At 43.4% G+C, this 27,554-nt stretch overlaps 2 protein-coding genes across 4 annotated transcripts in view; one reads left to right on the plus strand and one right to left on the minus strand.

The window, feature by feature from the left end:
• Positions 1–27,554, minus strand: part of dock1 (dedicator of cytokinesis 1) — a 213,875-nt gene that overhangs the window by 73,194 nt on the left and 113,127 nt on the right. The gene's annotated exons all lie outside the window — the stretch shown is intronic.
• Positions 4,588–27,554, plus strand: part of insyn2a (inhibitory synaptic factor 2A) — a 41,022-nt gene continuing 18,055 nt past the window's right edge. The window contains exons 1-2 of one of the 2 annotated variants that reach the window (XM_084937456.1): positions 4,588–5,120; positions 22,086–23,319. In XM_084937456.1, coding sequence (XP_084793582.1) covers positions 22,091–23,319 — 1,229 coding nt within the window. In that variant the 5' untranslated portion in view covers positions 4,588–5,120; positions 22,086–22,090. The remainder of the gene's footprint in view (positions 5,121–22,085; positions 23,320–27,554) is intronic. The other variant, XM_084937455.1, reaches the window with a different exon arrangement.

Consider the following 27,554-nt stretch of genomic DNA (forward strand, 5'->3'; position numbering starts at 1 on the left):
CAATGAAAGGAAAAAAACTAATCAAACAATTGTTCCACAAGGTAATGCTAACAAAATGTTTGGCAATTAGTGTGAGAGCAATTTGACCTGAGAAAAATCATTGAGAGCAGTGACAGTAAGATATCCGGCCCTATCGAATCAGTGACCTCTCTGGACAAAGGTATGACCACAAGGTGAGGCACATTTACATTAAAATGTTAAAATAAAAATCCACAATTTATGTAAATATACTCAAATACGATGATAGTTCATTGCATTTCACTGCTCCTTCCAATCGATGCTAACATTTGGTTTTTATCACTTTGTCTCTTCTCACAAGGTAAAGTTAAGTTGTTCTCTGAGGTTGTTGAATAGAAAAAAAGAGTACCGTATACATAAATTGGTTTGTTCTTATGTCTTCCAACAAACCAATACATACTCATAAATTTAGAATCAAACCATTAAAAGCACACAGGAGAGGGCATCGGTTTGCAGAAGCTGCCATGTTCCATCATCTTGAGTACAGTGGCCGAGATGGACATCGTCGTTCCGCCTAATCGAGTTTTATGTATGTTGCTAGAGACCAGTCACATATGCACAACTTATAAATTACTTTTGTAACATTTATGTAATCGCTGATGCATGTTCAATCATTCAGGTAAGTAAATCGCAAAAGGTTGAGTCCTTTCATCTGGATGTAGCACTTGGATGAGTGATGAATCTCAGTTTAACAGACAACAGCTGGTGTTAGGCTCGAGTTTCCTAAAAATCACAGTAGTAGAAACACACGGCCGTTATGGTGTAAAGTCTAAATTTTAGTATCAATGATCTTTCTTGGATGACCGAAACATGTTTGTACTACTGGAGCCACCGTAGCTAGGACTTGAGGAAGGGTAAGAAAGTTGACTGCAAACTGCAATCTGCTGACATCTAGTGGTGAGATTTTATACACTGTACCTTTAATGACATCATGTGATGTTATTAAAGGTACAGTTATTTGGTAGCCAAATTCTAGAGATATCAGCGTCCAAATCCAAAGAAAGGAAAACAGAACTCTATCTAATGAAAGCAAAGAGTAGATTTTACTGCAACAGTAGACAATAGGGCTGGGTATCGTCACTGACTTCTAGAATCGATTCGTTTCCGATTCACAAGGTCCCGAATCGATTCGATCCACGATTCGATTCAATTCGATTCAATTCAATTCGATTTGAATCTGGGAAATTTTGACAGTCAGAAATATTATAATTCAGATCAGTACATTTACATATTTTTGTATCTATAAAAAGGAAGCTGACACACGCAAGACTTTATCAAAGGTGTGAGCATCACAGCAGATACCTTTGTGTCAAAATAGCTGAAGATAAAACACAGAAAAACATGAAGGTGATTTTCCTGGCCTGGGATTTTATAAAAATATTCTGCAGTACATCAAAAATGAAAGAAAACCATTAATCAACATATGAACATTACCTCTGAAGTTACAGCGGTTTTATTAGAGACACAGCTAAGCGTTTTGCATTTTGCATAATTTTAAAAAGTTTACATTTGTTCAGTACTGAACAGCAGAAATTAGGTTTTCTTTTCGGAAGTAAGTAAAACGAAAAAAAAAAAAAAAAACAGCGACCGACAGCGCTGTAAACAATGGTAGACTTGTGCGTAACAAGCAAGCGAATAATGCAGAAAACAGATTTTTAGACGGGAAACTGTTCTTGAAGAGAGAGAGAGAGAGAGAGAGAGAGAGAGAGCTGTGCATGAAGTGTGATTTTATCGTGGTGGAAGCAAAACAGCAAACGTAAGAGGGAATTCATGATGATGTTTATGTGAAGCGTAGTTTGGATCTTCTTTTGCTGCTGGTTCGGTCAGTATTGTTTGGAGAGAGATCAAACTAACAACTTTATGATCAGCGCAAAAAGGGCGTGAACACAAAGCGCTGATCCGCACAGATCAGAATCAGCGAGCTGTCGGCTTTCAGCCCCGACTGTGTCCGTGCCGTCAGCTGAGAAAGGCGACATCTCACTGACTCTGATCCGCGCTGTGTGTTTACATCTTTGTGCAGAATCCGTGTTCCTGCTCTCATTTACTGTCTTAGCTGTTTGGTGGTTATTGAAATTTTGTGATCTTTCACCTGAGATTCTGGCATTTCGGGCAAAATAAATTTATATTAAAAAAATCGATTCAGGATTTTAATGAATCGATTTCACGTTATCCAAGCCAGAATCGATTTTAATCGATAAATCGATTATAAAAACCCACCCCTAGTAGACAATCACAGTAAAATTACAAATCACACAATCTATAAATCTATTTACAGGCTAAGCAAAAAAACTAGGTCTGGATTTTCCATTGACCACAGTCCTGTCTATAGTGTGCATGTAAGGACAAGGACATCAAACAGGAGGCCCATGAGGATTTAGCTTTGAGGTAATGAAATCAATACGAGAGGAGAGTCACTCCAGCGACTTGTCCTTTGCCACCAGTTTATCCATCTGAGAAACAGTTTGCTTACACAAGCAGATCGCAGAGCAGATTCCAATAAAAGAAAATGGCAAAGCCTATTCTGTTCCTACTAACAGTAGACATCATCTCCCAGAGGAGTTCTACCCATTAAACAAATGCCATTACCCTGGGTTCAAATCTAAAACACTTTCCAAGAACTGAGATGTTCCAAGGTCAAATCTTTACAAACATAATGCGGCTCTCTTTGTGTTAAAGTTGCAGGTTTTCGCTGCTTGGCTGAGCAGTAACAAGGCTGTGAAGCAGATGCGTTACTGTCATTCCAAAACAAGAACCCAGACTCATAAAACCGTGCTGTGAGAGCAGCGTTCAGCACCTGGAAGGTGCAGTCAGTCGGGAGTCAGGGGTGTTTTATGTGACGTTGCAGAAAAGTGAGATGAGGCAAAGGGGGGAACAAAGAATAGCAAAACTTTCTTTTGTGTGTCATAAAGGACTTTGCGGCGAGAGCTGTGATGCTGTAAGTCGGCGATAAACAACGGGAAGGAAGTCTGATGAATGTAAATGTGAACTGAATATAACTGTCATACACATCTCTCCTTTTTATTCTATAAAAATCTTTGGGCCTGTTCTGCCACAAATGACTCAGCTGCCCACTTGGCTCATTTGGCTGAAACTGAACTGTGTTCCTGCTGTCAAGGATAAAAGACATTTAACGGTAACACAGGAAGTATTTCCATGATCGAATAAAAATCGTTAAATGTGATCCAGTACATGAAAAAAAGTGTGATAAAAAAAAAAATAGAATAGAATGGTAATTAAATAGAATAGCTTTATATAAACTTGCTTTTACTAAATGAAGTTGACTAAATTCTAATTCTAATTTCCAGCCTAGACAAAGATTGTTACAAATGGATTCATTCAATCAGTTTGGAACGTTTTAAATGTATTTCTTATTCATAATACATCCATTTATTAAGAAAAATGATGGATGCATTTATTGAAGCGTTCTTACAAATGAATGTTATTATTTCAAAAAGTTTTACAACTGTTTAAATTTCATGTCATATTTTTACATTTTCTCCTAGTCATTGATTTCTAGCCCTCAGTAACAAATGTTGACTTCACAGTTGCATGAACGGAGAAAGAAGTGACTCTTTAACCTGTTTGGTAAGGAAAGATGTGTGCCCTTTATTTGCTTTTGGTACCTGTAATATATATATTTATATAAATGCTCACACACAGGTGTGCACACACACAGACACACGCACACTTACTTCACAGCAGCTGCTGTCTGGAGAGCTGCAGCTCATTACCATGGTACCTGAGGCTTAAAGCAGAAGTTGGGTTTTCCCTGTCAGTGAATAAGGATGAGCTATGGCTCCAAAAACATCCGACCAAGCATACAAGGCTACACTTTTACATGATCAGGGTTTCACCGAGTGTATTATTTCCCTCCTTCCCCATTATGGTAACTAAATAATACAAAATGCACCGCAGATCCAATTAAGCCTAAATAAAGCTGCATATTCCCTTATGAAAACTGGTATTTTCCTGTGACAGATGGATAAATACCTGAAAGGGGAACGGGCAATAGAAGCTCTGTAATAGGCAGTTGGGATGGAGGGAAAGCAAATGAAATTTTCCCCTCACACAAAGAAAAAAGCTGTAGGGACTCAGACAAATTGAGATGACAGAAGGTGAATGGACTTGCAAGAAAACTCTCAAGGATAACACATGACAAGCATCAATATACGGATGCCAAGAAACTCAAAAGAATCAAAAACACAGGTGTGAAGAATGACAAATCTCAAAAACATCGGTCTGTGTGTGAGATAAAGTGGCCCTCAACAAATCCATTCAAAGTTGGAATTTATTTCTGCTCCTGACAAACAAAGCAAGGCTTCGAGGATATGAGGTAAAGATGTGCATATGGTTTTGTGATGTCACTGATATAACTGCTTTATAAGATTATAAGATAAATGGATGGTGCACGAACCTGATAGATGTAGCCAAAACTAAAGCTCTACTTTCTCCACTGCAACCTCCCTTCCTCCCTTTTGCACTCTCCATCTCTCTTTTTCTCTCTCGTGTTCCCTCCCCCTTTCACTTAATCTCTCTCTCTCTCTCTCTCATTGTCTCTCACTCTCTCTCTCTCACTCACTCACTCACTCATACACACACACACAGGCTCAGAGGCAGACAAACAGAAAAGAGGAGAAAGCCAGAGAGCAGAACTGCGGCGGCACGATGGGGATATTCAGCCTGCGTGGGCTCCGTCGCTGAGCCGTCCGGAGTTCAGCCACAGTATGTGTGTGCCTGCTCGTGTGTGAGTGTGTGCATGCATGCATGTGTGAGTGAGTGAAAGCCCCTGCCGACACCGTGTGGAGAAAGGGAAGAAGACGAAAAGAGACCGGGTGGAGAAAAAAAAAAAAAGAGGGGGAGTGTTGACTCTGTCTCGGGCTTAGAGGAGGCTCACGCTACTGGATCATAGACACCGATGTGCAACAACTACTCCCAACTACTGCTGCCCCTGCGTGCCACTGCCTGACTGTCCTCTTTAACTTCTGCCATGGCATAGCCTCCTCTTCCAGCTCGCTTCTGATCTACTGAGGAAACAGGCATGCATGGGCACAACCAGGGATCTAAGCTATCACATCCTTTACGTCAGTAATTCACAGTCTGAGGTAAGTTGCTCTTCTCTGCTCTTGTCCTCTCCTCCATTTCACCTCTTAGTCTGCATCTGAAAGGGGGGGGGAAGTCTGCTCATATAACCTATGGAGTGGGAAATCCATGAAATCTGCTTGCTCAGAGGAACTGAGCCCTGGATAAGCCATAAGGAATATTTTCAGTCAAAATGTTCTCTTTAGTCAGATGATCAAATATCAAATCTGTGTGACAGATGAAAAGAGGTAAATCTCAGATGGATTTTACACTCAGATGCCTCTGCTCGGGTAAAAGGAAAATTCAGGGAGCGCTTATGGAATGTGCTGGTGCTGACTTTAACAGACAATTTACTCACTTCGGAAAACTTTACACATGAAAATATTTGAACTATTGGTTAATTTTGTGTCTGGAGGGAGGGGGTGGACTAAATGCCAATGCTTGCTGACATTTATCAGATCTCGAAGGTCAGTTTTTCATTTCCAAGAGGATTTTGAACCACATTTTACCTGACTGAAGCGGCATACAAAGCTAAAACAGTGCTTGCGTATGAGGAATTGCATGATGCTGCATTTCCTCTCAGCTAAGTGAGCTGAGTTACATAAAACACGCCGATATCGATGTTCAAATTAAGAATTTGTGAATTATTGCATTAAGCTGCTTTCCCACGTTTGGCTGCAGCAGTGTTTTAAAAGCAGGGAGCATGCAGCACAGAGAAACACGTAGTGAAAGCTGGGCATCACACAGTTGGCTGCATCTGATGAAGGACCTCCATTGGACACTAATCTAGATTAATGGAGTTGGTGAAGTCACCATCTCCTTAAAGATTATTGGTGCATTTGTGTGTGTGGTGTGATAAGATGCTGGCACTGGGTTGCCGGTGTTTAGGGGGTGAGAGGGAACAAGGGCTGCCAAGAGCCCTCACATCTCAACTGTCCTTCAGTAGCCACACAAAACGCATGTCAGTCCCACTCATCCCTACAAACCTCTTGCTATCGCTCTCCGTCTCCCCTTTAACCACAGCTCACATCAGCGCTCTGATACAATCTCCTGTATGCTCTATTTCACTTTCAGCAGACACTAAGAAGAAGACAGAGGGAAACAGATAAAGATGGATGGAGAAAGAGAAAGAGATATAGAGCGAGGGGGAAAGAGCCTGTCTGTAAGGAATAGCAGAATAAGGCAGGAGAGGATATTGAATTTCTCTTTGCTTTTATAATTACATTATATGAAATTACAGGGTAGAAATAAAGGTGAGAGTCCAAAAAAAGCAAAAAAATATGATTACATTAACTGGCTGTCTTACTTTAACCTTGACGCTTGATGCCTTTATGAGACCTGGGGGATGACAGTCTAGGAGTAATGGATGTGATGGCCAAACGCTTCAAAGCTAGTCTTTATTTCTAGGAGTCCGCGACATCAAGCAACGCTTCACCTTCTAATACTACAGAGAAAAAGAAAGAGGGACAACTGCCACACGTAAACACACAAGACAGGGGTACGCTCAGGCCATCACCTATGTCCTATCAGTGCAAATGCAGAGAGGTTCCTGGAGATTTAAAGCTGGAACAAAGTTAAAGCTTTTACGTGTGCACACAGAAAGGGAGAAATGACAAGGGAGGGGAAAAAACACAAAACATTAGAGGTGGCCTGCAAAAAGTACACGCGTTTCCAAACGAGTGGTGAAGTGTGCATTCACCTCCCATCACCCCGCTCACTGGGAGGGGTACTCATTCATCCAGAAAACAAATGACTCTCCTATAAAAGAATGACTGCTTTTGGAACAAGCCAGATGTTACCTTTCATGTGCTAATAGGATTATTCATTAAGAATGAGTATTTTCACTGGGAGGACCACAACAACGTAATGCAGTTTGGGTGAACTGTGTGTGTCTGTCGCTGAAGACGGGACCGTGTGTAGATATGTGTGGCTGACTTTGTACATCACATGAATACAGAAGGAGGCACTTCACACCTGATCTCACCTAAGTGTTGCTGCAAGTGTGAAACATGTGCTTTCCTATTCATCTGCAGGAGAAGAGGAGTTTTTTGTTTTTTTGAGGCAAAAATGAGACAAAACTTTATAACCAACAACTAAATATTGTGTAGCTGCCCCTTATTCTACCAATTGCAGCTTCACCTCCTCAGGGATTTAAAAGGGCACCTCTTGGGGTAGGAAATGTTCAGTGTTATTGGAAACTCTACAGTTTGAAGGCCCACTCAACAGCTGGGGATGTGCTGAGTCTATGATGGGTGATGTCTGCATGAGTGGTATGTGTCAAAGTGCTATCCACTGCCAGGATCAATGTTTCCCAGTATAACACTGTACTGTAACAAGACGAGGAATGTTATTTACTATGGTGATCAGTGGGGAAACTACAGTGATTTGCAAATCATGTAAAACCTGAAAATAGTGGAAGACAACACACCAAATATTATAACATTTTATTGTTTTTTTTAAATATAGCCTTTTGAATTTGTTGCCAGCGGCATGCTAAAAAAATAGAAGAAGCTGGGACAAGGCCATGTTTACTACTGTGTTACATCACCTCTTCTTTTTGACAGTGTTTTGTAAGAGCTTGAGAACTGAGAAGACCCTCTGAAAGAGAAATATTTTCCTGTTTTCTCCTGATATCAGATTTTCTCAAGAATTTGGGGTCTCGTTCATCATTTTGTCATAACTTTTTCATAACTTTAATTATTGTGTGACGCGTCTGGATTCGAGGCCAGTTTATTATAGAAACACTTACTAACAGACCATGGTGTTGTAATGCACGCCAAATGTAACTCGGCATTGTTTTGCTGAAATCAGCAAGGACTTTCCCTTAAAAAAAGTATATAAATTTGTATATGTATTTATTAGGGGTGCAACGATACACAAAATTCACGGTTCGGTTCGGTTTGATACTTTGGTGTCACGGTTCGATATTTTTTCGATACAAAAATAAATGTTCATACCTTTTTAATTTGTCATTTATTAAAATTATAAATATATATTTTAACTCAAAAGTACAGTTTTTAAATTTAATGTTGCTGAAACAACAAAGTAATAAAAAAAATAAATCTATCTGATCAAGAAATCACTCATCTTTGGAAAAGAGAGTTTATTACAGAGAAATGGCTCTTTCCAAAATAAAAGCTATACTATACGCTTCTTCTGGGCTATATTCTCAGCAGTATATTAAACATATCAGGTCCCCATAAGGAGAATCATGTGCTAACGGCTGTCTAAATGACTCAGGTAAAGTTTGCAGCATGCGTGCTTGTTGTTTTTGTCTGCTTCCACTTGTCTTTGCACTAGGATGATGTCGGAGTAAATGTGCAGTCATATTCATTGTGTTCCCACTAGTGCTGTCAGCGTTAATCTCGTTGAAATGACGTTAACGCCACAACACGGCAAATCTCCGTTAACGAGCTACCGCGGATCGCCCCGTGCATGGGGCTGGATGGCCAACACGTTAATGAGCTAACTGCGCTAACACACTAGTTCCCACCAATGTAATTGAGCATTGCGTGGCACATCCAACATACTGTTTTACTTTTGTCCATGACGCGCTTACCTTCAGGGTCATACGTCACATGAAAACCAAAATAGTTCCAAACGCCACATCTGAATGAGGGTGGGGGAGGTTCAATTTGCCATATAGGGCTTTGGAGTTGACGTCACGCCGCAATGCATTGTGGGAGCGCAGCGCCATTTTCGGGGTCTACGAATCAAAACAAACACACTGTGCAAGGAGAGCTTAACTTCTGTCTCGCTAGCTTGCCCTGCGCTCAGTGAATCTGCGTTCGACTACTCCGCCTAGGCTGCACTGTCGAGCGCAGATCCACTGAGCGCTCAGCACAGACAGCATCGTCAGAAGGAAAGTTGGTAAAATAAATTAAAACTTTTGTATTGTTTGATACATATGCGTACCGAACCGAAAGCACTGTATCGAACGGTTCAATATCGATACGAGTATTGTTGCACACCTAGTATTTATATATTATATGGATAAAGTTCATATTTAATTAACAAGTCTAGTAATTATAAGAAATTACCTTCTCTTGTTTTTATCTGGTGTAAAACAGGTTTGACCAACATCCCAAAATCCAGATATTAAATTTTCATTTACATAAAAGCCCCAAATTTTGACCTTTATAAGAAAAGGTAAGCAAATGTGTTGTAAACATTTTAGGTTTTGTTGTTAAAAAGGTTTCTGTTCACCAGCTAACATCTGTCAAAAGATCGTATGCACAGTTCCTGCTGTATCCAGAACAGTTAGCAAAACCACAAATGTCCCAAGTATTTAGTCATTACTTTAATAGTTATTTACACTGTCACTCAAACCAACTTGTTTGTCTCATCACACGTCAGTGCTGTGAAATATACCCTCACAAAACCTTCTTTTTTATGTGAAAATCCATAAAACATAAAACTTTCTTCAAAGAACATATCAAGTTTCACTTTCTGTGACACTGCTTTGATGTTACTGTCGTCACAATATTTTTAAGATTCAGTTGAGCTGACCAAATGATACAAGACAGAATGGCTTTAGCTGTTGTTTCCTCTGTGGTTTCTGACTATTCTTCTTGATGGATCTTTCTCCATGGTTTCATCTTCCCCTTTCATTTCAGTCTCTATTTTACCCACGTTCAATCTGCAATATCCGAGCCGAGTATAAGCCCCATGTTCTTTCTATCTGCACCTGTTTCTTCTCGTCTTTTCCATCTTCATGTGTAGCTGTGTATATGTGTGGGTATTTTTTTCTTTGCTAGGGATGACAATGAGGAATGTGAAAGCAGCAGGGAAGTTCTCTAGCTACCCATCAGTTTTGAAACCTCAGTCTAGAAGGCAAAGAGACAGAAAAACACACAGAGAAAGCAACGAGAAGACGAGTACAAAAAAGGGGGATGAAGACAAAAAAAGAGATATAATGTTCTGCAGAAAGGTGGTGAAGAAAAAAAGGTGATGAGGCAATGATGTATTGTGATTAGACCGGGCAGTCTCTGCAGTATAGATCCTTTCCTGAGGTCTGATCTCCCTCTAGAGTAGCCTGTGACGTATAGACAGACTTTCTGAGAATTAATCAAGGTCCTACCTGAGTGTGCACCACGCAAAGCCAACTAAGTACAATTCAGCAGGGACAGAGTGCGTAAAAAATAATTAGGATACAAAGTCTGGGGGCTACAGGCCGAGGATAAGAAGATCCACATAAGCAGCAGGCCAGCATAGAGTACACTATGTTCTTTTGTGAGAGTTATTCCTAGCACCATACTTAAACCATGTGTATATAATGTCTTACTTACACATGGTTTACTTTGGGATCATTAAGTGGAAGAAATAAAAACCTCAATGCATAAAAATAACATATGTATTACAAACATATTTTTTTCATTGCAGAAATATAAAATAAGGATATTGTGATCAGCGTGGATCAACAGCAAATCTGGATTGGTTCTTGGCATCGAAACAAATATTGCAGTTATGATATTATTATCATCGCTATTGGAGTAAGCTAAATCATTTTAAATCAGCCATTTGGCTTGCGGTCCACTTTAAGAAGATCTGGTTTTAAGCCAAGCTATGTTATCCAAGATGATGGGTGTAATTTTAGTTATCCTGAAACTCAACATAATTTGTAACCAGGAGTGAAAATACGCCTTTATATTACGCTTTAAGATATCCTACAGATAATATTTATTCATTGCTGAAATAATAATATAGATAATAACTAATGTAGAAAAAAAACTAATGGAAGGAAGCATCATTGAATTAAACATGCCTGAAACCAATCCCATAAAATCCAGCCATTTCCAGTGCAATGCCACAGCAGTAAACTACTGTTTACTTACAAAGGATTTCCTGCATGTGATGCCAGGAAAATGCACTTCCCTAATATTTTCCCTCAATACCAACTTACTGTCAAACACCCAGCCATCAATCGTCCTCACATCCCACTCTATGAACAAGGGTACAGCCAAGCCTGCTCGCATGACACGGCACAAAGAGACAGAAAATAATAACCCAGCAATAAACCCACACTGTCAAATAACCTTACCAGTACAATCTTTTTACTGCGTAATCCGTCTGCTCTTAAGAGGCAGATCAAAGAATTTGCAAAACACCACTAAGCCCTGTATAATTATGACAGTGGAGGGGGAAAAAAAAAGAGGGAAACAAAGCAGGAGTAGATGAGACTAGATTAAAGAGTTGAAAATGTCCATGACTGTGATGATATTGCCACTCATTCCTTTAAGCAGCCTCTGAGATCACAATGACCTTTAATAGTGTAAAACTGCAGTGCAATTCAATACCAAACTTCAAGCTCATACAGTCTGAAAAACTCAAAGAGTAATGCTAATGGTAGTAGTGGCACACACAGCTATATACACTAATATGTACATAAAAAGTACAATTATTGGTATTCTGGGAAGGCTTTTTCATAAAATGTGGAAAGCTGGCTGGAGGAATAAACTGTCATTCAGCCATGGGAGCTCTAGCAAGGTCGGCCACTGATGTTGCTTGGGTGACAAGGCCTGGCTCGCAGATGGCGTTCCAGTTCATCCCAAAGGTCCTGAATGGGGTGGAGGGCTGAGTCTGTGTATGCAAGTTCACCCCAAAATGAGCAAGCCTTTCCTAGATCAATGCTACATACAGGGAAGCATATTTTGCAAAAAATATCACTGTACTGGAGACATCAATATCTCTCCGAATTGAAACTAAGTGCTCTAAAAAGCCCCACCGTCTCAGAGTAAAAGGATATAGTCATTTACTATATGAGTAAATAGCTTAGAGTTGTACTACTTGTTCCAAGCTGCCAGGAAAATATTTTTACATTCTGTGCCGAGCATATGTTTTAGCTGTAATGTAAAAGACTGCACGATTGGAAATCCCCAAAATACAAACATACCATTAAATGCTTAAACGAGATAGGATGCTTACATTGCTGCAGCTAATTGACATGTATAGCCGCATTTCCAGCGTTCAATCGATTCACCGGTTTTGTGATGCATACCCTATTAATGAATTTTCCCGTCAGTAGAGCAGAAGCGATAAAACAAAATTAGTCAGGCTCGAAGTTAGGGTAAACATTCAATCCCCAGGCTGAGTCAGGACACGGAAATTTCCACCTTTTAAGATGTCCTCCCACAGAGCATAAGCAAAATTAGGAGGCTGCCATTCATCAAATAAGTGACTTGTATAAAGTTTTAAATAGGGCAAATATGGGGGTTCCATTTAATGTAAGGTGCACTGTGTAAGCGAGGACGTGCTCTGAGCGCACCACTTCTCTTCTTCTAACTTCTTCTATCATGCCACGATAATGAATTGCATTACTGCAGTAACCTGGATTGTCCTCAAACCATTACAGAACTTAATATAATTGTTAAACGGAAGAATATCGCCCCCAGACTAGCAATGCTCAACAGGCTCGCTTTTAGCCAAATGTGATTGTGTCCCTAGAAATTCCAATTGGTGACCTAAAGGGCCAGCGTGACAGCTATGACAGCGGCGCTGCTAAAACCAGGTCAAGTATTAAAATGTCAGTGTGCTTTGCAATGCGCATGTGACCTTGTGAGGTCTGGGTTTTTGATTTTTTTAGGATAGAAAATTGTGGGTCACTTCACTTCACCAACTAGCTTCTAAATAGAAAAAAAGGACCAGGGCCACCATATGAAAAGAGGCAGTTGTCACAGCCTTGCGTGCTGAATCATCCTGTTTATGCAAAAGGCCAGAGGGTGGTGTTGCAGCTGGAGGGGAGATACGAGTGCTGCTGCAGTCGCCCGTGTCTGCACCCAATGGGTAACAAATCAGATACGGGGAGCCAGGAACACATCATTCATCCTACGGTGCCAACATGTCAAATACGATCAAATGTAAATGTGAACATGAGACAATATCACAAAACTGTACACGTTGTCATGCCGCCGCATAGGAAAGGAGGAATACAGAGTAATAGAGAAGCAACACTGTTGCTGTTTGTGCTGACAAGCTACATTCCTACCTAATGGCTCAGAACAGGGCGACATCTTGAAATGTAATCATACATAAATTTGCACATATTAAATATAATGTTTAATTTAGACCTAGCTAATACCACCGAAGTATTTATTGACCTCATTTGGAGAGAGGGAATGTAGGTTAGCGATTTAAACTCTCTTTGAAAATGTCATCCACTGAACAAACATGGAGAGGTCTCTTGACAGTGATGGAACACAGCCAAGCGAGCAAACAGATATATTCTGGGAATAAACGTAACATGGCAAGTAGTCAAAAGAATTTAAAAAAATATTATCTGCCTTTGTTCAGTTGCTGGTTTTTAAATGTGGGATAAACAGGGTAATAACGAGAGGAAATAATTCACCGGGAGGTGCTGTACTGATTCTTCCACTTTACATTCCTGTAACTTCCTGAATGTTCACAGCTCAATCAGCCTCATGGCAAAGGGGTCAGGAGCCTTTATGTGATTTACACTTGCTATAATTGGACATTTTGTGATAACAAGTGTAACACTTGTTTCCATTGGTAACTGAACAAAGATCTCCCTGGCTTCTTCTTGATCATTACTTCTTTCCACATACTGGAAAAATATTAACAAAATGTCTATATATTTTTTTTTTACCCAAAATTATTTTGTTACAGCAGCTTATATGTTATTATAAAGAGCGGCAGCAACAACAATATAACAAAGTATTTAAAAAATAAAACTAAAATGAATTTTAAATGACTTTTTAAATGTGGTAAAAAGTATCAGGAGACACAACGAGTGTTGTATGAGTGCAGGATTGGAAAAAATATATTGTTTCGTATGTAACTATTAAACAAAGATTGTGATATGATCAGTAGAGAGTAAAATAATCATGTTTTTTTTCTTATAATGAACTAATACTTCCTGCACTGTACCTATAAGCCTGCAGCTGAGGAACAAAAGTAAAGAAAAACCTGTCCTTGGGTCGTTTATGGTACTGGTGGACATTTCAACAGCAGAGGAAAGAATCATTGCAAATCAATATAAAATGTATCCGCAGGGCAAGAGGTGTCAGTATCATATCAAATCATTTGCTAAAAACCTTTTCATTGGTATTCTGACTGATTGAATTTTGAATCTTACATCTCAAAGCCGATCCCATCTATGAAAAATCAGACATTTACTGGCACCCAAAAATCTGGAACTTTTAGTACAAACTTTAATTGTGTCCTGTCTTGATTATTGCAGCTCATTTCACGTGTACATCGGTCGGTCCAGAATGGAAAACAAAATCAAAACAAAAAACAAAAAAAAAAATGACACTCACACATCATCCCTATTTTTCCTTCCCTTCACTGGGTTCAAGTGAAAATCAGAATTCATTTTTTATTAATAAAACAAATATGCCCAGGTTCCTGCATGTATAACAGAGCTACTAAGAACTAATTGCAGTGGTTCCCTTTCAGTCGATTCACTCGGTACAACACATAAGTATGGGATATCACGCCCTCGCGTGTCCTGGCTGAAGAAACCTTTAATCACGCCTTTAAGGCAGATGACGTGTGATGACACGCGCACGGCCCCGCCTGCACATATAGCCGCTGTCATCACAGTCATCCCTCAGTTCTTACGCTCTTCACCTCGCTGAGAACACCTCTGCTGAGTTGGGCTAGCTAGCTTCTGCTAGTTAGCTCCGTTGTCTGCCGACTTGAACTTAGCTTAACTGCCCCTGTTGGTGTTAGCTTCCACCGCGCAGTTGGTGTGTAGGCTGCCCGCGGAGCGCTAATTTCAAGTTTTCCCGTGCAGCGTTTTGCTTTGTGTTTTGGAATGGACTCCAAACCGAAGCGAGCAAAGCAGAAATCTTCTGTTCGCCCCTGTCCTCAGGGATGCGGTTTCTCTTTGCACGACAGCGACCACGATGCCTGCCCTGTCTGCCTGGGGATCGTCCATGCTAGGAGAGCGTTGACGGAGCCCGAGGCCTGTGCGTTTTGTCGCCAGCTCCGGCGCTCGACCCTGGAAAGACGGGTGACGTTTGTGGAAAAAGTGCTGGGACGCTCGGCTGTCGCACGGCATGACCCTCTCCTTTCTGAGTCTGGAGCCCCGGCTTCGTCCGAGTCCGAAGACGAGGATTTTCCGGTCGATGTCCCCGCAATTAGCTGGGCTGACCACATGGAATATGTTGACGGGTTAGCCGATGACGAGCCGGAACCATGCAGGAGCGCTGACGGGCTTCAGCCTGGGTTGAAGCCCGCCAGCGCTCCCCAGGACGATGATGACGTGCTGGACATCGGCCTGGACATCCATGGTTTGTCGGAGGATGAGCAGGAGAGCTCATTGTCGGCCCAATGTACCGCCGCTGCTGCGCCAGTCGGCCACGATGACACCTCTCTTTTCTCCCTGTTTCGCCGTGCTGCTGAGAAGCTGCAGGTGGACTGGCCCTCTCCTCCGCCAGCTCAGAAGCCGTCGCGGTTCGCGGGGTTTTTCCTCCCACCGGAGCCCGCAACGGCCAAAAACTGCCTTCCCATGTTCCCAGACTTTCTCTGCGAGCTAACAGCATCGTGGGACAAACCTCTGTCTACCTGCGTCACGGTGCCCGGCTATGGACAGTACATGGAATTGGACGGCGCCGAGGGGGCTGGCTTAGCTAACCCACCCCCTATGGAGCCGTCTCTGGCTGCTTATCTGGCCCTGTCCCATAACCATGGTGTCGGCAGCCCCGCAACTCTGCCGTCCAAGCACTGCAGATTCTCTGCTTCGCAGCTGGAGAAGATTTATAGAGCTCAGGCACCATGCTCCAGACGTACCAGGCAATGTGCCTGGCGGAGCTCGGATCGCTGGTTCCTGATGACAGCCCGCTGGCACCTCTTTTTAACGAGGTCAGAGTCGCCACAGATTACATCCTCCGTGCGTCTCGCTGTGCAGCGATCTCCCTGGGCAGAGGGATGGCTTCGACAGTAGTGGCGCAGAGGCACCTGTGGCTGACCCTCTCTGATGTCCCGGATAGGGACAGAGCTGTATATCTGGACGCACCAGTGTCTGCGGCTGGGTTATTCGGACATTCACTTGAAGCCATTCAGGCTAGATTCGATCTGAGGAAGAAGCAGACGGAAGCTCTGCGCGACATCATCCCCAGACGTCAGCCCAAGCCCAAGCCCGCAGCTAGCTCTCACAGGCCCGCCGCTTCTCTGCCGACTGGCAAGAGACCGGCGCCCACTGCTGAAGTGGGTGTGCCGCCAGCGAGAGCACATCCTCCGGCCCGAGCTCCACCCCAGTCGGCCTGGGGCAAAGGCCCACCCTCGGGCCCCCGGCGGGACCCGACGCCCAGGAGGAAGAAGCCTCAGCCCTCCTAGCTGTGGTTTCGAGTGGAGAGGGGGTCCAGCAGCAGGGAGACGCTGTTTTTACCCCTCTGTTGCCGCACAAGAGGTGCCGCTTAAGTTCTGTTCAGGTTGTCAGCCCCAGAAGGCGCTGCACTTTCCTAACACTGTCTCCCAAGCACAAAACCCCTGCACACAAAATGCCTCAGGTAACTCCCTGTTCAGGTGTGTTAAATGTTCAGGTGACCACATCGAGTGTTCCCGCTGTTTTTCATTGTTGTGCCCCAGAAAAGGTGCCTCCAACAAAATGTATAAATGTACATGTTTCCATGTTACAATCAATAAAGAGTGTTGTTTATTCTCAAACAATCACAAATGCTCAGCCTGCAGGCAGAATGAGCCAGGTCAGGCAGGTGATGCAGTCCCCTGCAGACACACTGGGGGGCGACAACGCCCCGCCGACGGTGCTGCAGGTCAGCCGGTTGGCTGCTCACTTCCCTCAGTGGCGCACTTGCGCCCCCTCTCCGTGGGTGCTGCGAACCGTTGCCATGGGTTACCGGTTGCAGTTCCGGGTCAAGCCGCCCCGTTTCCAAAGAGTCGTAAACATGACTGTCAACACCGAGGCGGCCATGATACTCAGAGAGGAAATAAAGGCGCTATTGCAGAAAAGGGCAATACGAGTGGTCCCCGCTTCGGAGACAGACAAAGGTTGGTACAGCCGTTATTTTGTTGTTCCGAAAAAAGGGGGAGGGCTTCGTCCCATCCTCGACCTGCGAGTCTTGAACACGTACCTACGAACGTACAGGTTCAAGATGCTAACACTCAGACAGCTCTTGAATGCGGTCGGCCCGGGAGATTGGTTTGCAACAATCGATCTAACAGATGCTTATTTTCATGTGGCTATACACCCGAAACACAGGCAATTTCTGAGGTTTGCATTCGAGGGCGTAGCCTACGAATACCTAGTGCTGCCGTTCGGGTTGTCGCTCGCTCCTCGCACCTTTACAAAATGTGCCGAGGCAGCGCTAGCGCCCCTCAGAGAGAGAGGAATCCGCATCTTAGCCTACCTAGACGACTGGGCTCTCGTAGCTTGCTCCAGAGAGCAGGCGGAGACACAGCTGTCGCTGGTTCTGTCACGCTTTCCAGCCGCGCACGTTTGTCGGAGCACAGAGTGGCCGCGTTTCATCGCTGCCTTGCTCAGTTTCAGCTGGGACGCAGACTGCGTTTCCAGACGATATTAAGCTTGTTGGGCATGATGGCATCTATGATCGCCGTAGTGCCACTTGGACTGTTAAAAATGAGAGCGTTTCAACGCTGGACTCCCTCTCACCGTTTGTGTGCATCGCTTCACCTCCGGAGGAGGCTGACGGTAACCGCGTCTTGCATGCTAGCTCTCCGTCCTTGGAGGGAGCCCGGGCTGCTGCATCAGGGCTCTCGGATTGGGAGGGTGTTGTTTCGCAAGGTGGTGTCCACAGATGCTTCCCTAAGAGGGTGGGGAGTGCTGTGCGAGGGTGCATCAGTGAGACGGATCTGGTCCGCAGCCCAGCGCCAGCTGCACATCAACCACTTAGAGCTGTTAGCAGTGTTCTTAGCTTGGTGTCTTACATAAACAGGCAGGGAGGAACACGCTCTCTTCCCCTGTTGAACCTGTCTCGCTCTCTGCTGTTATGGTGCAGTGTTCATTTTCTGTCTCTAAGAGCCACCCATGTCCCGGGCCACCTGAACCTGGGGCCGGACCTTCTCTCCAGGGGGGGTCCTCTGGTGAGAGAATGGAGGTTACACCCTTTAATAGTGGCTCAGATTTGGGATCTATTTGGCAAGGCGCAAATAGATCTTTTTGCTTCCAGGGTAAATACTCACTGCCCCCTGTTCTTCTCCATAATCGACCACGATGCACCCTTGGGCTTGGACGCACTAGCGCACCAATGGCCAGACGTGCTCCTGTATGCATTTCCCCCAGTGGAAATGATATCTCCAGTTCTAGAGAGAGTGCGTCGGCATTCCCTCTCTCTGATTCTAGTGGCCCCTTGGTGGCCCACAAGGTCGTGGTATGCAGAGATAATCAGCCTGCTAGCAGCGAGTCCTTGGCAGCTTCCTCTCCGCAGGGATCTCCTCTCTCAGGCGGGAGGAGAAGTGTTTCATCCGCGCCCAGATCTGTGGCGCCTTCATGCTTACCTGCTGAGAGGTTAAACTTGATTGCTAAGGGTTTGCCACCTAGTGTGATAGCGACAATTCAGAGCGCTAGGGCCTCATCTACTAGAGGCTTGTACGCTTACAAATGGCGAGCCTTCGAGCAATGGTGCCAGGACCGCCACACTCTCCCATTTCAGTGCTCTATTGTGGATGTTTTGACATTCCTGCAGGAGCTGCTGGATAAGGGCCTTTCATTTTCGACAATTAAGGTTTATTTGGCAGCTATATCTGCTTGTCATATTGGCTTTGACGGGGTGACACTAGGTGCGCATCCCCTCGCCATACGTTTTCTGAAAGGAGTTCGCCGGCTGAGGCCCGTGCTTAAGTCCAGTGTCCCTGCTTGGGACTTGTCTTTGGTGCTGGAGGCCCTTTGTAGCCCCCCATTTGAACCCATTGAGTCTGTGGATATGAAATTTCTTTCATATAAGACTGCTTTACTTCTCGCTTTGGCTTCGGCAAAGCGAGTGGGTGACCTTCATGCGCTCTCTGTGCATCCCTCCTGCACACAGTTCTCTTCTGATGGCCACAAGGTCGTATTGCGTCCAAATGCTGCCTATTTTCCCAAGATCATGCCTGCATCTTCTAGCTCAATGGAGTTTGAGTTGCTGAGTTTTTGCTCCCCTCCTTTTGCATCTGAGGAGCAGAGGAGGATGCATTCTCTTTGTCCAGTGCGTGTGCTACGCACCTACATTGAGCGCACTCAGAATGTGCGTTTATGTGACCAGCTGTTTGTCTGCTTCGCTAATCCAAATAGAGGTAGAGCTCTGTCGAAACAGAGGCTGTCCCACTGGATTATAGAAGCTATCTCACTGGCATACGGCACCAGTGGTCTTGCTTTGCCCCACAGGGTGAGAGCTCATTCCACCAGGGGGATGGCAACCTCATGGGCTCTTTTTAAAGGGGTGCCTGTAGCTGATATTTGTGCGGCAGCTAGTTGGGCATCACTGCACACTTTTGTACGGTTTTATCGGTTGGACGTTACAGCCCCTTCAGTGGCTCATGCTGTCCTTTCTGCTGGGTCTACCACTCACTAAGGATGTGGTGGTCCGATTCCGGTTCGGTGGCTGCTCTGTGGGGCGTGTATATATGTCCCATACTTATGTGTTGTACCGAGTGAATCGACTGAAAGGGAACGAATAGTTATGTCTATAACTTCTGTTCCCTGAAGGAGAGGAACGAGGTACAACACAAGGTGGCCCCACTGAGCAGTTTGGCTCGGTGAAGAGCGGCTATCGAACTGAGGGATGACTGTGATGACAGCGGCTATATGTGCAGGCGGGGCCGTGCGCGTGTCATCACACGTCATCTGCCTTAAAGGCGTGATTAAAGGTTTCTTCAGCCAGGACACGCGAGGGCGTGATATCCCATACTTATGTGTTGTACCTCGTTCCTCTCCTTCAGGGAACAGAAGTTATAGACATAACTATTCGTTTTCTTCTGCAATCATCTGATCAGGGTCTTTAATTATCGCATGTTCTTTTCTTCTTTTTTTAATAAAGCCAGAGGCGTACAAACGTTTAAGGTTATAGTTCCTAAATTTCCTCAGCCCATCACGTTGGCTGAATCAGCTGCTGAAAACTCCCCTGCATATCCTTAATCTCTCAATCATTAGTTTTGGCTACAGTTTAAATCTAATGTGTGTGTGGACCTGTGTATGTAATAATAATAATAATGTTTTTATGGTTCAGGTTATATGTAGCGGCACCAAAATGTATATTTAAAGCCTTCTATGCGAAGGGTTACAGAAATCCTTTCTTAAAAGGGACACTGGGGCTAAAATTGTAGTATCGATGACCTTTGACATTCTGCTCTTGACGATGGAGAATTATGAGGCAATCCCGCTCTGCCTTTGCGTGAAGGGCAGGGAGAACTATCTCTCTCTCACATCCTGCATCCCCCCGCCTTACATTTTTATCCAGTTGTCTGCATTTATTGTCTTTTGTTGTCTCTTACTTGCTTTTTAGTCTTTTGTTGTGGAGCATTTTATAACATCCGCTCTTGAAGGATGCACTGTAAATAAAAGCTACTCACTATATACCCCTGTTAAAGTGGGAAGTGTATCTTAACAGCGGAGGATTTTTGTAGTTTACCAACACGCCCCGTGCTGGGCTTTTATACGTTTTCAACAAAAAACTGCATTAGATTGTATTCCCTGGTCACTTGGTCACATCAGTAATTACCCATCTGCTGAGAATCAAACAGACATCTGTTTGCACAGGAGAAAGCATCTCATCTCAACCATGTCTAGATGTTAGGTGAGACAGTAAAAAATAGGTGTCGCCTAATGGAGCCAGAGACCCAGCGTGCTAATTTAATATTACGGAGTGATAGATGATGGCGAAGAAGACAGTGATGGGGGGGAAAAAAGAAAACTGTTCTGTAGCTCCCAGCTAAGTAAACAGACAGGTTTGAAATAGGAAGTCGTTTGCTGGTGACAGAGAACAGTCATGGCAGATAAGCTGAGAAGGATAATTGGCCTATCTGATTCAGCATCTATATGAGTGCGTGGAGCATTTCCTTATTGTAAATGAGGAGGCAGAAGGTGAAATATATTTCCGTCAGAGCCTCAGAGGCACACTGCAGAGTCACGATCCCACTACCATACCTGTGGTACTAAGGAAAGATAATTCGTTATCTCCACTTGTTTCTCCTCAGAGGCTTGTTGTACAGCGTTTTGACAAAGAGTTGTCTGTTTGCAGATGTCAACCTCATGTTTTTCTTAACATTTTCTCAGTTAATTCAGAAAAGAGACTACTTTTCATATTCAGGGAATTAATTATTAACTATGAGCAGGAAAGGTGAGGCAGTGAAGAATCATGCTGAAGCTAATAAACCACGGAAAGGAAAATCAGACATCATCCTTATATATTGTAAGCTCGGTGATTGATAACCAACCCAAAAGGCGAACGCAAATAGAGCGGCAGATACTCATAAATGTAGAAAGTGGGGTAGGAAAAGGAGGAAGTCGTTATGAAAGACACTTTAACTGACAATGATAAACGAAAGAAAATTATTTTAAAACTGGAGTTATTAGTTTCACAGAGGCGATTAAATGTATCATGGAAATTTGATAGGATAATTTTTGGGGAACCCTTACAGCCTAAACTGAGTTGTGATTCAGTAAATAAACAGTAAATAACTGCCAAGCATAAAAGAGCCATGAAATCGGGCAATAAAAAAAATAAATAAAAAGGGAAAGAAATCTGCAGTACATGCATATGAAAAACTGACTTCCATAGTTTAAGCTGCACCTTTAGCTCTAAAAGAAAAAAAAGCATATCAAATATCAACCTCAGCTTTGAAAGATATTCACTGAAAATGTCTATTTGTTTCATTTTAATGTGAAGTGTCTGATAAAAGTTTTTTTTGAATCATATACCTTTAGCTCTATTTAATTACACTGTTTCCTCCCTTCTCCCTAAGCTAAGAGAGAATGTGTGTTTTATCGAGTGGGATGTAATAGTCAGGCAAGGGTCTTTGTCTAAGCCCCTCATTACTGATGATTAACAGTGTTTCTCCTCTATGCCTCTCAGGAAACATGGTGAGCAAGGAGGGTGGCAAATGCATGCTCACCAACTCAGAGTCTGACTCGGAGGCAGCGCCCGTGCCCTCCACTTCGCTGGCGCTGGAGGTAAAGTATTCCCTGGAAGCCAATCGACAGGTGAGGAAGAGAAACAAGGCCTTGCAAGTGCGTTTCAAGGACATCTGCGAGGCGCAGAACGAGCAAAGAGAGGCGGAGTTGCAGGCAGCGGGGAAAAGTGGCAAACCAATGTCATACAAAGTGGCATACCGCAAATACATGACTGTCCCTGCACGCAGATCGATTCCTAACGTCACAAGGAGCACAGGTGTTCAGACGTCACCCGACCTGAAGAAACGGTATCAGACGTTTCCCTTCGAGCGCAAAAAAGGACATACCTTTAAGCATGTGGCGGCCGTGGAAACTTATAAAGGTCAGAATAACGGTTTTATCATGGAGGTGAAGCAGTCTAAGGCACCTGAGCAGGGTTTAGATGAGGAGGAGGAGGGGGCCTGTGGGGGGAGCGGAGTCCTGAGGACCAGGGCTCTGCTCCATACTAATGAGTGCATTGCCACAGTGGAGCAGCACACTGCACCTGATGGCCTGTGCTCTGATGCTCTGCTGCTCAGTTGCACTGCAGACACAGACTGCCTTGCAGACACACCGAGAGGAAGCGGAGCTGGAGCACAGGCAGAGTACCAGCTCTGCAGCATACCTTCCAAAGCCAGAACAGGATTACAACACAGGGAGGCCGACACAGACCGCTCGGCCAAGAGGCAGCTGCTCAATCTGGAGGAGGGCTCATCCCGAACCCTGCCGGACAGGGCCTCCAAGGTTACGGGCCCCATCGCCTGGAACTCCCTCACCCAGGTGGAGTGCCTGGACAGTCCATCTGTACGGAGCAAGCGAAAGAAAGGCCTGCAGCTCAACGGGCTGTCGAGTGAGACGTTACCACGATCCCGTGGAGGCTGTAAAACACAGGCACAGTGCCACACGGGGCAGTTATCTGCCCGGCCTATACGGGGCATGGAGGAACCTCTGTCACCCTGCATAGGCGGTGAGGCTGATGGAACACCAACCGACCAAACGCAGGAAGCCTGTAAGCAAATAGTGCCTATGAATCAGGACGGGGACGTTAAAGCACAGCTCCAGGCCATGGAAAATCTCATCAGCTCCAGCCAAGAGACCATCAAGGTGCTGCTGGGGGTCATCCAGGAACTGGAAAAAGGAGAGGCCCACAGAGAAGGGTAAGCCATCTCACTCGAATCGTGTACATATGCACGATTATTTCTCCCTGCCGCAGATGCACAGTACCGGTCCCACGCCAAGGCTCTTCTCCAGATTGTAAATTGGTAACACTGACTGTACAGAACTGAGGAGGACCAATTTTATGCTAAAAGGCCAAAGATCGATTTAGCACTGAAAATGACTCAGTGGCCAACCATGGCTGAATTATGGAACTACAGATGTATTACAAAACACGCAACACAGAAAAACAAACAACAAAAGCATCTATTGATTGGTTTAGCAAGAGTTGTCTACTTAACGTACACTGATGCGGGTCTTATGTTAGCCACAAAGGAATGCTATAAATCTACAGATAAAAACTGAGAGAAGAATATATTACAAAACAAGAGAAACATAACACGTTCATGATTCAGTATCAACAACAAAAAAAACAATGTTGGTGTGACACATTATTTCTTTATTACAGTAAAAATCTTATAAGTGTGACAGCTGCTCAGCAGAGCCTTGACTGAGGCACCAAAAGAGCATCACTGTAGCTGTAGTGATGTGGCTTTCACTTGGATGTGCCCTGCAGTGCTATTACAGTGCAATGCCCTTTTGTGACAATTTTCCTTAGATATGGTGCAGCTGCTGCATTACGTACATGCTTTAAATCACATGTTGCCATTGTGTATGTCACCTTCATTCACAAACCCAGTGCTAAGCAATGCTCTCTCAGTTTTTAATTGAGTAATTTAATACTAAAATGCTCAAGACATGAATATTATTCTAAGCAGGGCATCAAATTACAGAATGGCATTAAATTTAAGATTGTTTATTACTTAAGGAAAATACTAAACGTAAAATTTAACGATTGGCTTTATCCAGCAGCAGACTATAAGTTTATCTAGAAAAGTCCAAGGCATGTGAAAAAGCCACAGCCTGTGAAAAAGCCATTTACTGTCCAAAAGATACTGAGTATATACAAAAGGGCTGCAGATAGACAATCCTCTATTTCAGTGGGTTTGATGCTATCTAAAGGGGCGAGGCAAACAAAATGGGCAATTTGTTGGGAGAATTGCTGGGGCTCGGCACCCAGATCCCTATCTGTTTTGACCAGTAGCCGTGTTACGGCATGGAGTGAGAAACCCCATATAATCAACATATCCAAAACGCACCTGTCAAGCTTATAAACAAGGAGGACACAAGTACAAGTACTTCCAAGTGTAAGAAAGCAATTCTCAATTTCAACTTCAAACATAACACGTAGCATTTGCAACCCTCTAACAAGGCAATTATCCTCCTTCAGTCTTGCACAATGCAACTTTAATCTCCTAGTTGACAAATTTAGAAAAATGCGATTGAAAAAGTTAGCACACGCGTGACATAGTGCGGGACACTACTTTCAATGCGTTGCCGAGCACATCTGACTTATCAGATGTGTCTAAAGTGGCAGGTGAGAAGTGGGGAGGTAAGGAGAGGAGAAGCTTTTCATAGACAAAAATAAGTGAGCACTCTTTAATGGCACCATCTGTTCACATACACAAAGACACTGTGTTTTCACATTGTGCTTCCTACATTAAGCTAAAGCCAGCGAGCAGTGTAAGCCCCGTGTAATCCATCCAAGGCTAAGTGAACTTCTATTTATCTATTCAAGCATAGTCATCTTTGTCCTGTAAATACAGTATTTCTGTATTTCAAAGGTCACTTTTTTCACACTACATTAGCTTCACTTACCCCCTATGTAAATTTCACTGACACAAGCAATAGGACTGCCCATAGGCTATAGGTGAATTGCATCTTATATTAATTCATATACCTTATAACTATTGCATTAATCACTATGTGTGCATGTCTACAGTGGCTGTGATGCTGATGCAAAAAATCTTTTGTTTCTCCTGATCTGTGTGACATCAGGAGAAAGAAAATAGGGGTGCAAAAGACAAAAGTCTAGGAGGAAGAAAAGAAGGATACAGTTACAAAATAGAACAAAACTACATATAACCTGATGAGTTTCAGATTTTATCGTGAAAAAACCAGCAAGCAGAGAAAAACATAGTGGTGGTGGATTCAAACTGCTTGGCAGTTTCACATCAAAACAAATTCATCACAAACTCAATCAAATTATTAGACTCCTCTGATTGGATGCCTCGAACTGAAATGTAAATATATTGAGGTGTGATGTCACCAGCTGTATTGGAGCGAGTTTGAAGCTGAAGAGTCAGTACCATCTTTCCCATGTGCAGCCAGGACCTTCCAAATAACAATCTGCGATGTACATTACATTTACAGAAATATATCGCATGACAGCATCCTCTGAGGGTCTTGTTAGTGCAAATCTTAAACCAAAAGCACAGTAGAAAAATCACTGTTTACTTCTTAAAGAGAAGCTACAAAAGTCTGCCTGCTGCTCTCCCCAGTGAGTTCAAGAGGCGGAGAGTGCAGCAGGCAGCAGGTGGGCACAGAGCTTTCCATCAACCCAAGAACATGGCAGACATCAAAGCCTTCTATGTGCCTTAAAATCTAGCAGTGATCTTAAAGAAACTACAATTTGCAAAACAACATATTTCTTGAAAGAAAGACATAGAAGGCTTTTTTGTTTTGTTTTTTCCTATTGGCTTGATGACTTCTATCCTTTGGTGAATATGAAAGTTAACCCTTTTTTGTAGCTTCTCTTTTGCTACTGATGTTTCAACTGGAGTGGTTTTATTCCCATCAAAAGTGTTACTTCCTCCAAAAAACTATACATTGGAATAGCAATTCCAGTCCCTCAGCATTGAAAATGACTTCTTCGACTTTGCTATTAACAAAAAAATGAGACAGTTAGAGAAGAAAACCACTAAAAACTTGGGAGTATAAAGTCTGACGAGACTGGGGATGAGAAGCTATTACAAAAAGGGAACACTCTGAAAAGCACAAACACACACAGACACTTGTCCCTCGACTACAGTCTTGCCCAGAGCATAGAGCGTGACAGTGGGAAGGATTCTAGAGTACATCATTGGCTGGACCCAAGAACACAAAGCTTGGGAATAATGCTGTATCATCAGATAGTGCTGGCAGCCCAGACCCAATTAATCACACTTATGGGGACTTGTTGCTAGCGTGTCTATTAGCACTGTGTATGTGTGCATGTTTTTATGCCCCTGGAATCCCACCTACTCGGTGACATTTGGGAGACTTCACGTAGTAGCAAAATCGAGGGAGGTGTGTAAATATACTGTTAATGGCACTTTTGGCTTCGCGCTCCCCAGGGAAGCTTGCCGAAATGAGCTCTACTCTCTTATTTTCTCCTATCAACTCAGTGTGAGAGGGGTGAGGAGTTATGAAAGATTGAGGGGGAAAGAGACCTAGACAGCATGAGGGTTAGAGAAAGACAGAAAATAGGAGAGTCGTTCAAAGAGCACAATTCAGTTGACGATGTAACCCATCAGTTGTTTATTGATTGACTCGTCTTGCGAAAAGCGAGCGTGGCTGTGGTCTTCCTCACTGCACTGCACTGCACTTCCAAGCCTATTATTACAATTAATCCCAGTTGCAAATGTAAACATGTAAACGTAAATCTTGTATCACTGCATCCATCCCATTTCCCGAGTCTGGTACAGTCTTAAATAACAATATTGATGTCAACACCTCCAATATACCTGTCAGAGCACACAGCGCAGAAAGCAGTGCAGTAGATAAGGAGGGGAAATTTATGGTAGGGCTTTAATTTTTATTGGTGCCGCAGCCTGTGGGTAGCCTGGCAAAAGTAGTAGTGAGAGAAATGAAAAACGGCTATTCTACTGCAAAGATGAAAGCTGAGGATAAAAGCAAAAGTTACCCATTAGAAGTATGAGGAATGGAACACAGTGGCTTTTACATTAAGGTTCACTTGAGAAACCAGACATGTGTAACTGTCTGTGAAAGCGTCATCACATCTAAATAAACCTTACAAAGAAGAAAAAACATCTTCTCGCTAATCTCTGTTGGTATTTAGCTGATGTGTTACTTGACAAAACAATACTGTTGAAAGTTCAACAGCAACATCTCTCTCCAGAAACAGTGCCCCCATTACTGAGACTAATCCACAGACCCCACTCTGAGCAGTCTCTCTGTTTTCATATGTTTTATTGATTAAACTGAGTAACAAAGGCCTTTTTTGTCTGGAAAAATGTGCAGCTGTTCATCACTGGGATGAGCTCTAACAGAAAGGGTGAAGAGAGAAACCTTAGACATCTCAAAACCTTGACAGATAAAAATACCTGATCCACTG

Source organism: Perissodus microlepis, chromosome 8 (assembly GCF_051167445.1).
Source record: "Perissodus microlepis isolate ML-2025 ecotype Zambia chromosome 8, ASM5116744v1, whole genome shotgun sequence".
In the NCBI taxonomy this organism is placed as follows: Eukaryota; Metazoa; Chordata; class Actinopteri; order Cichliformes; family Cichlidae; genus Perissodus; species Perissodus microlepis.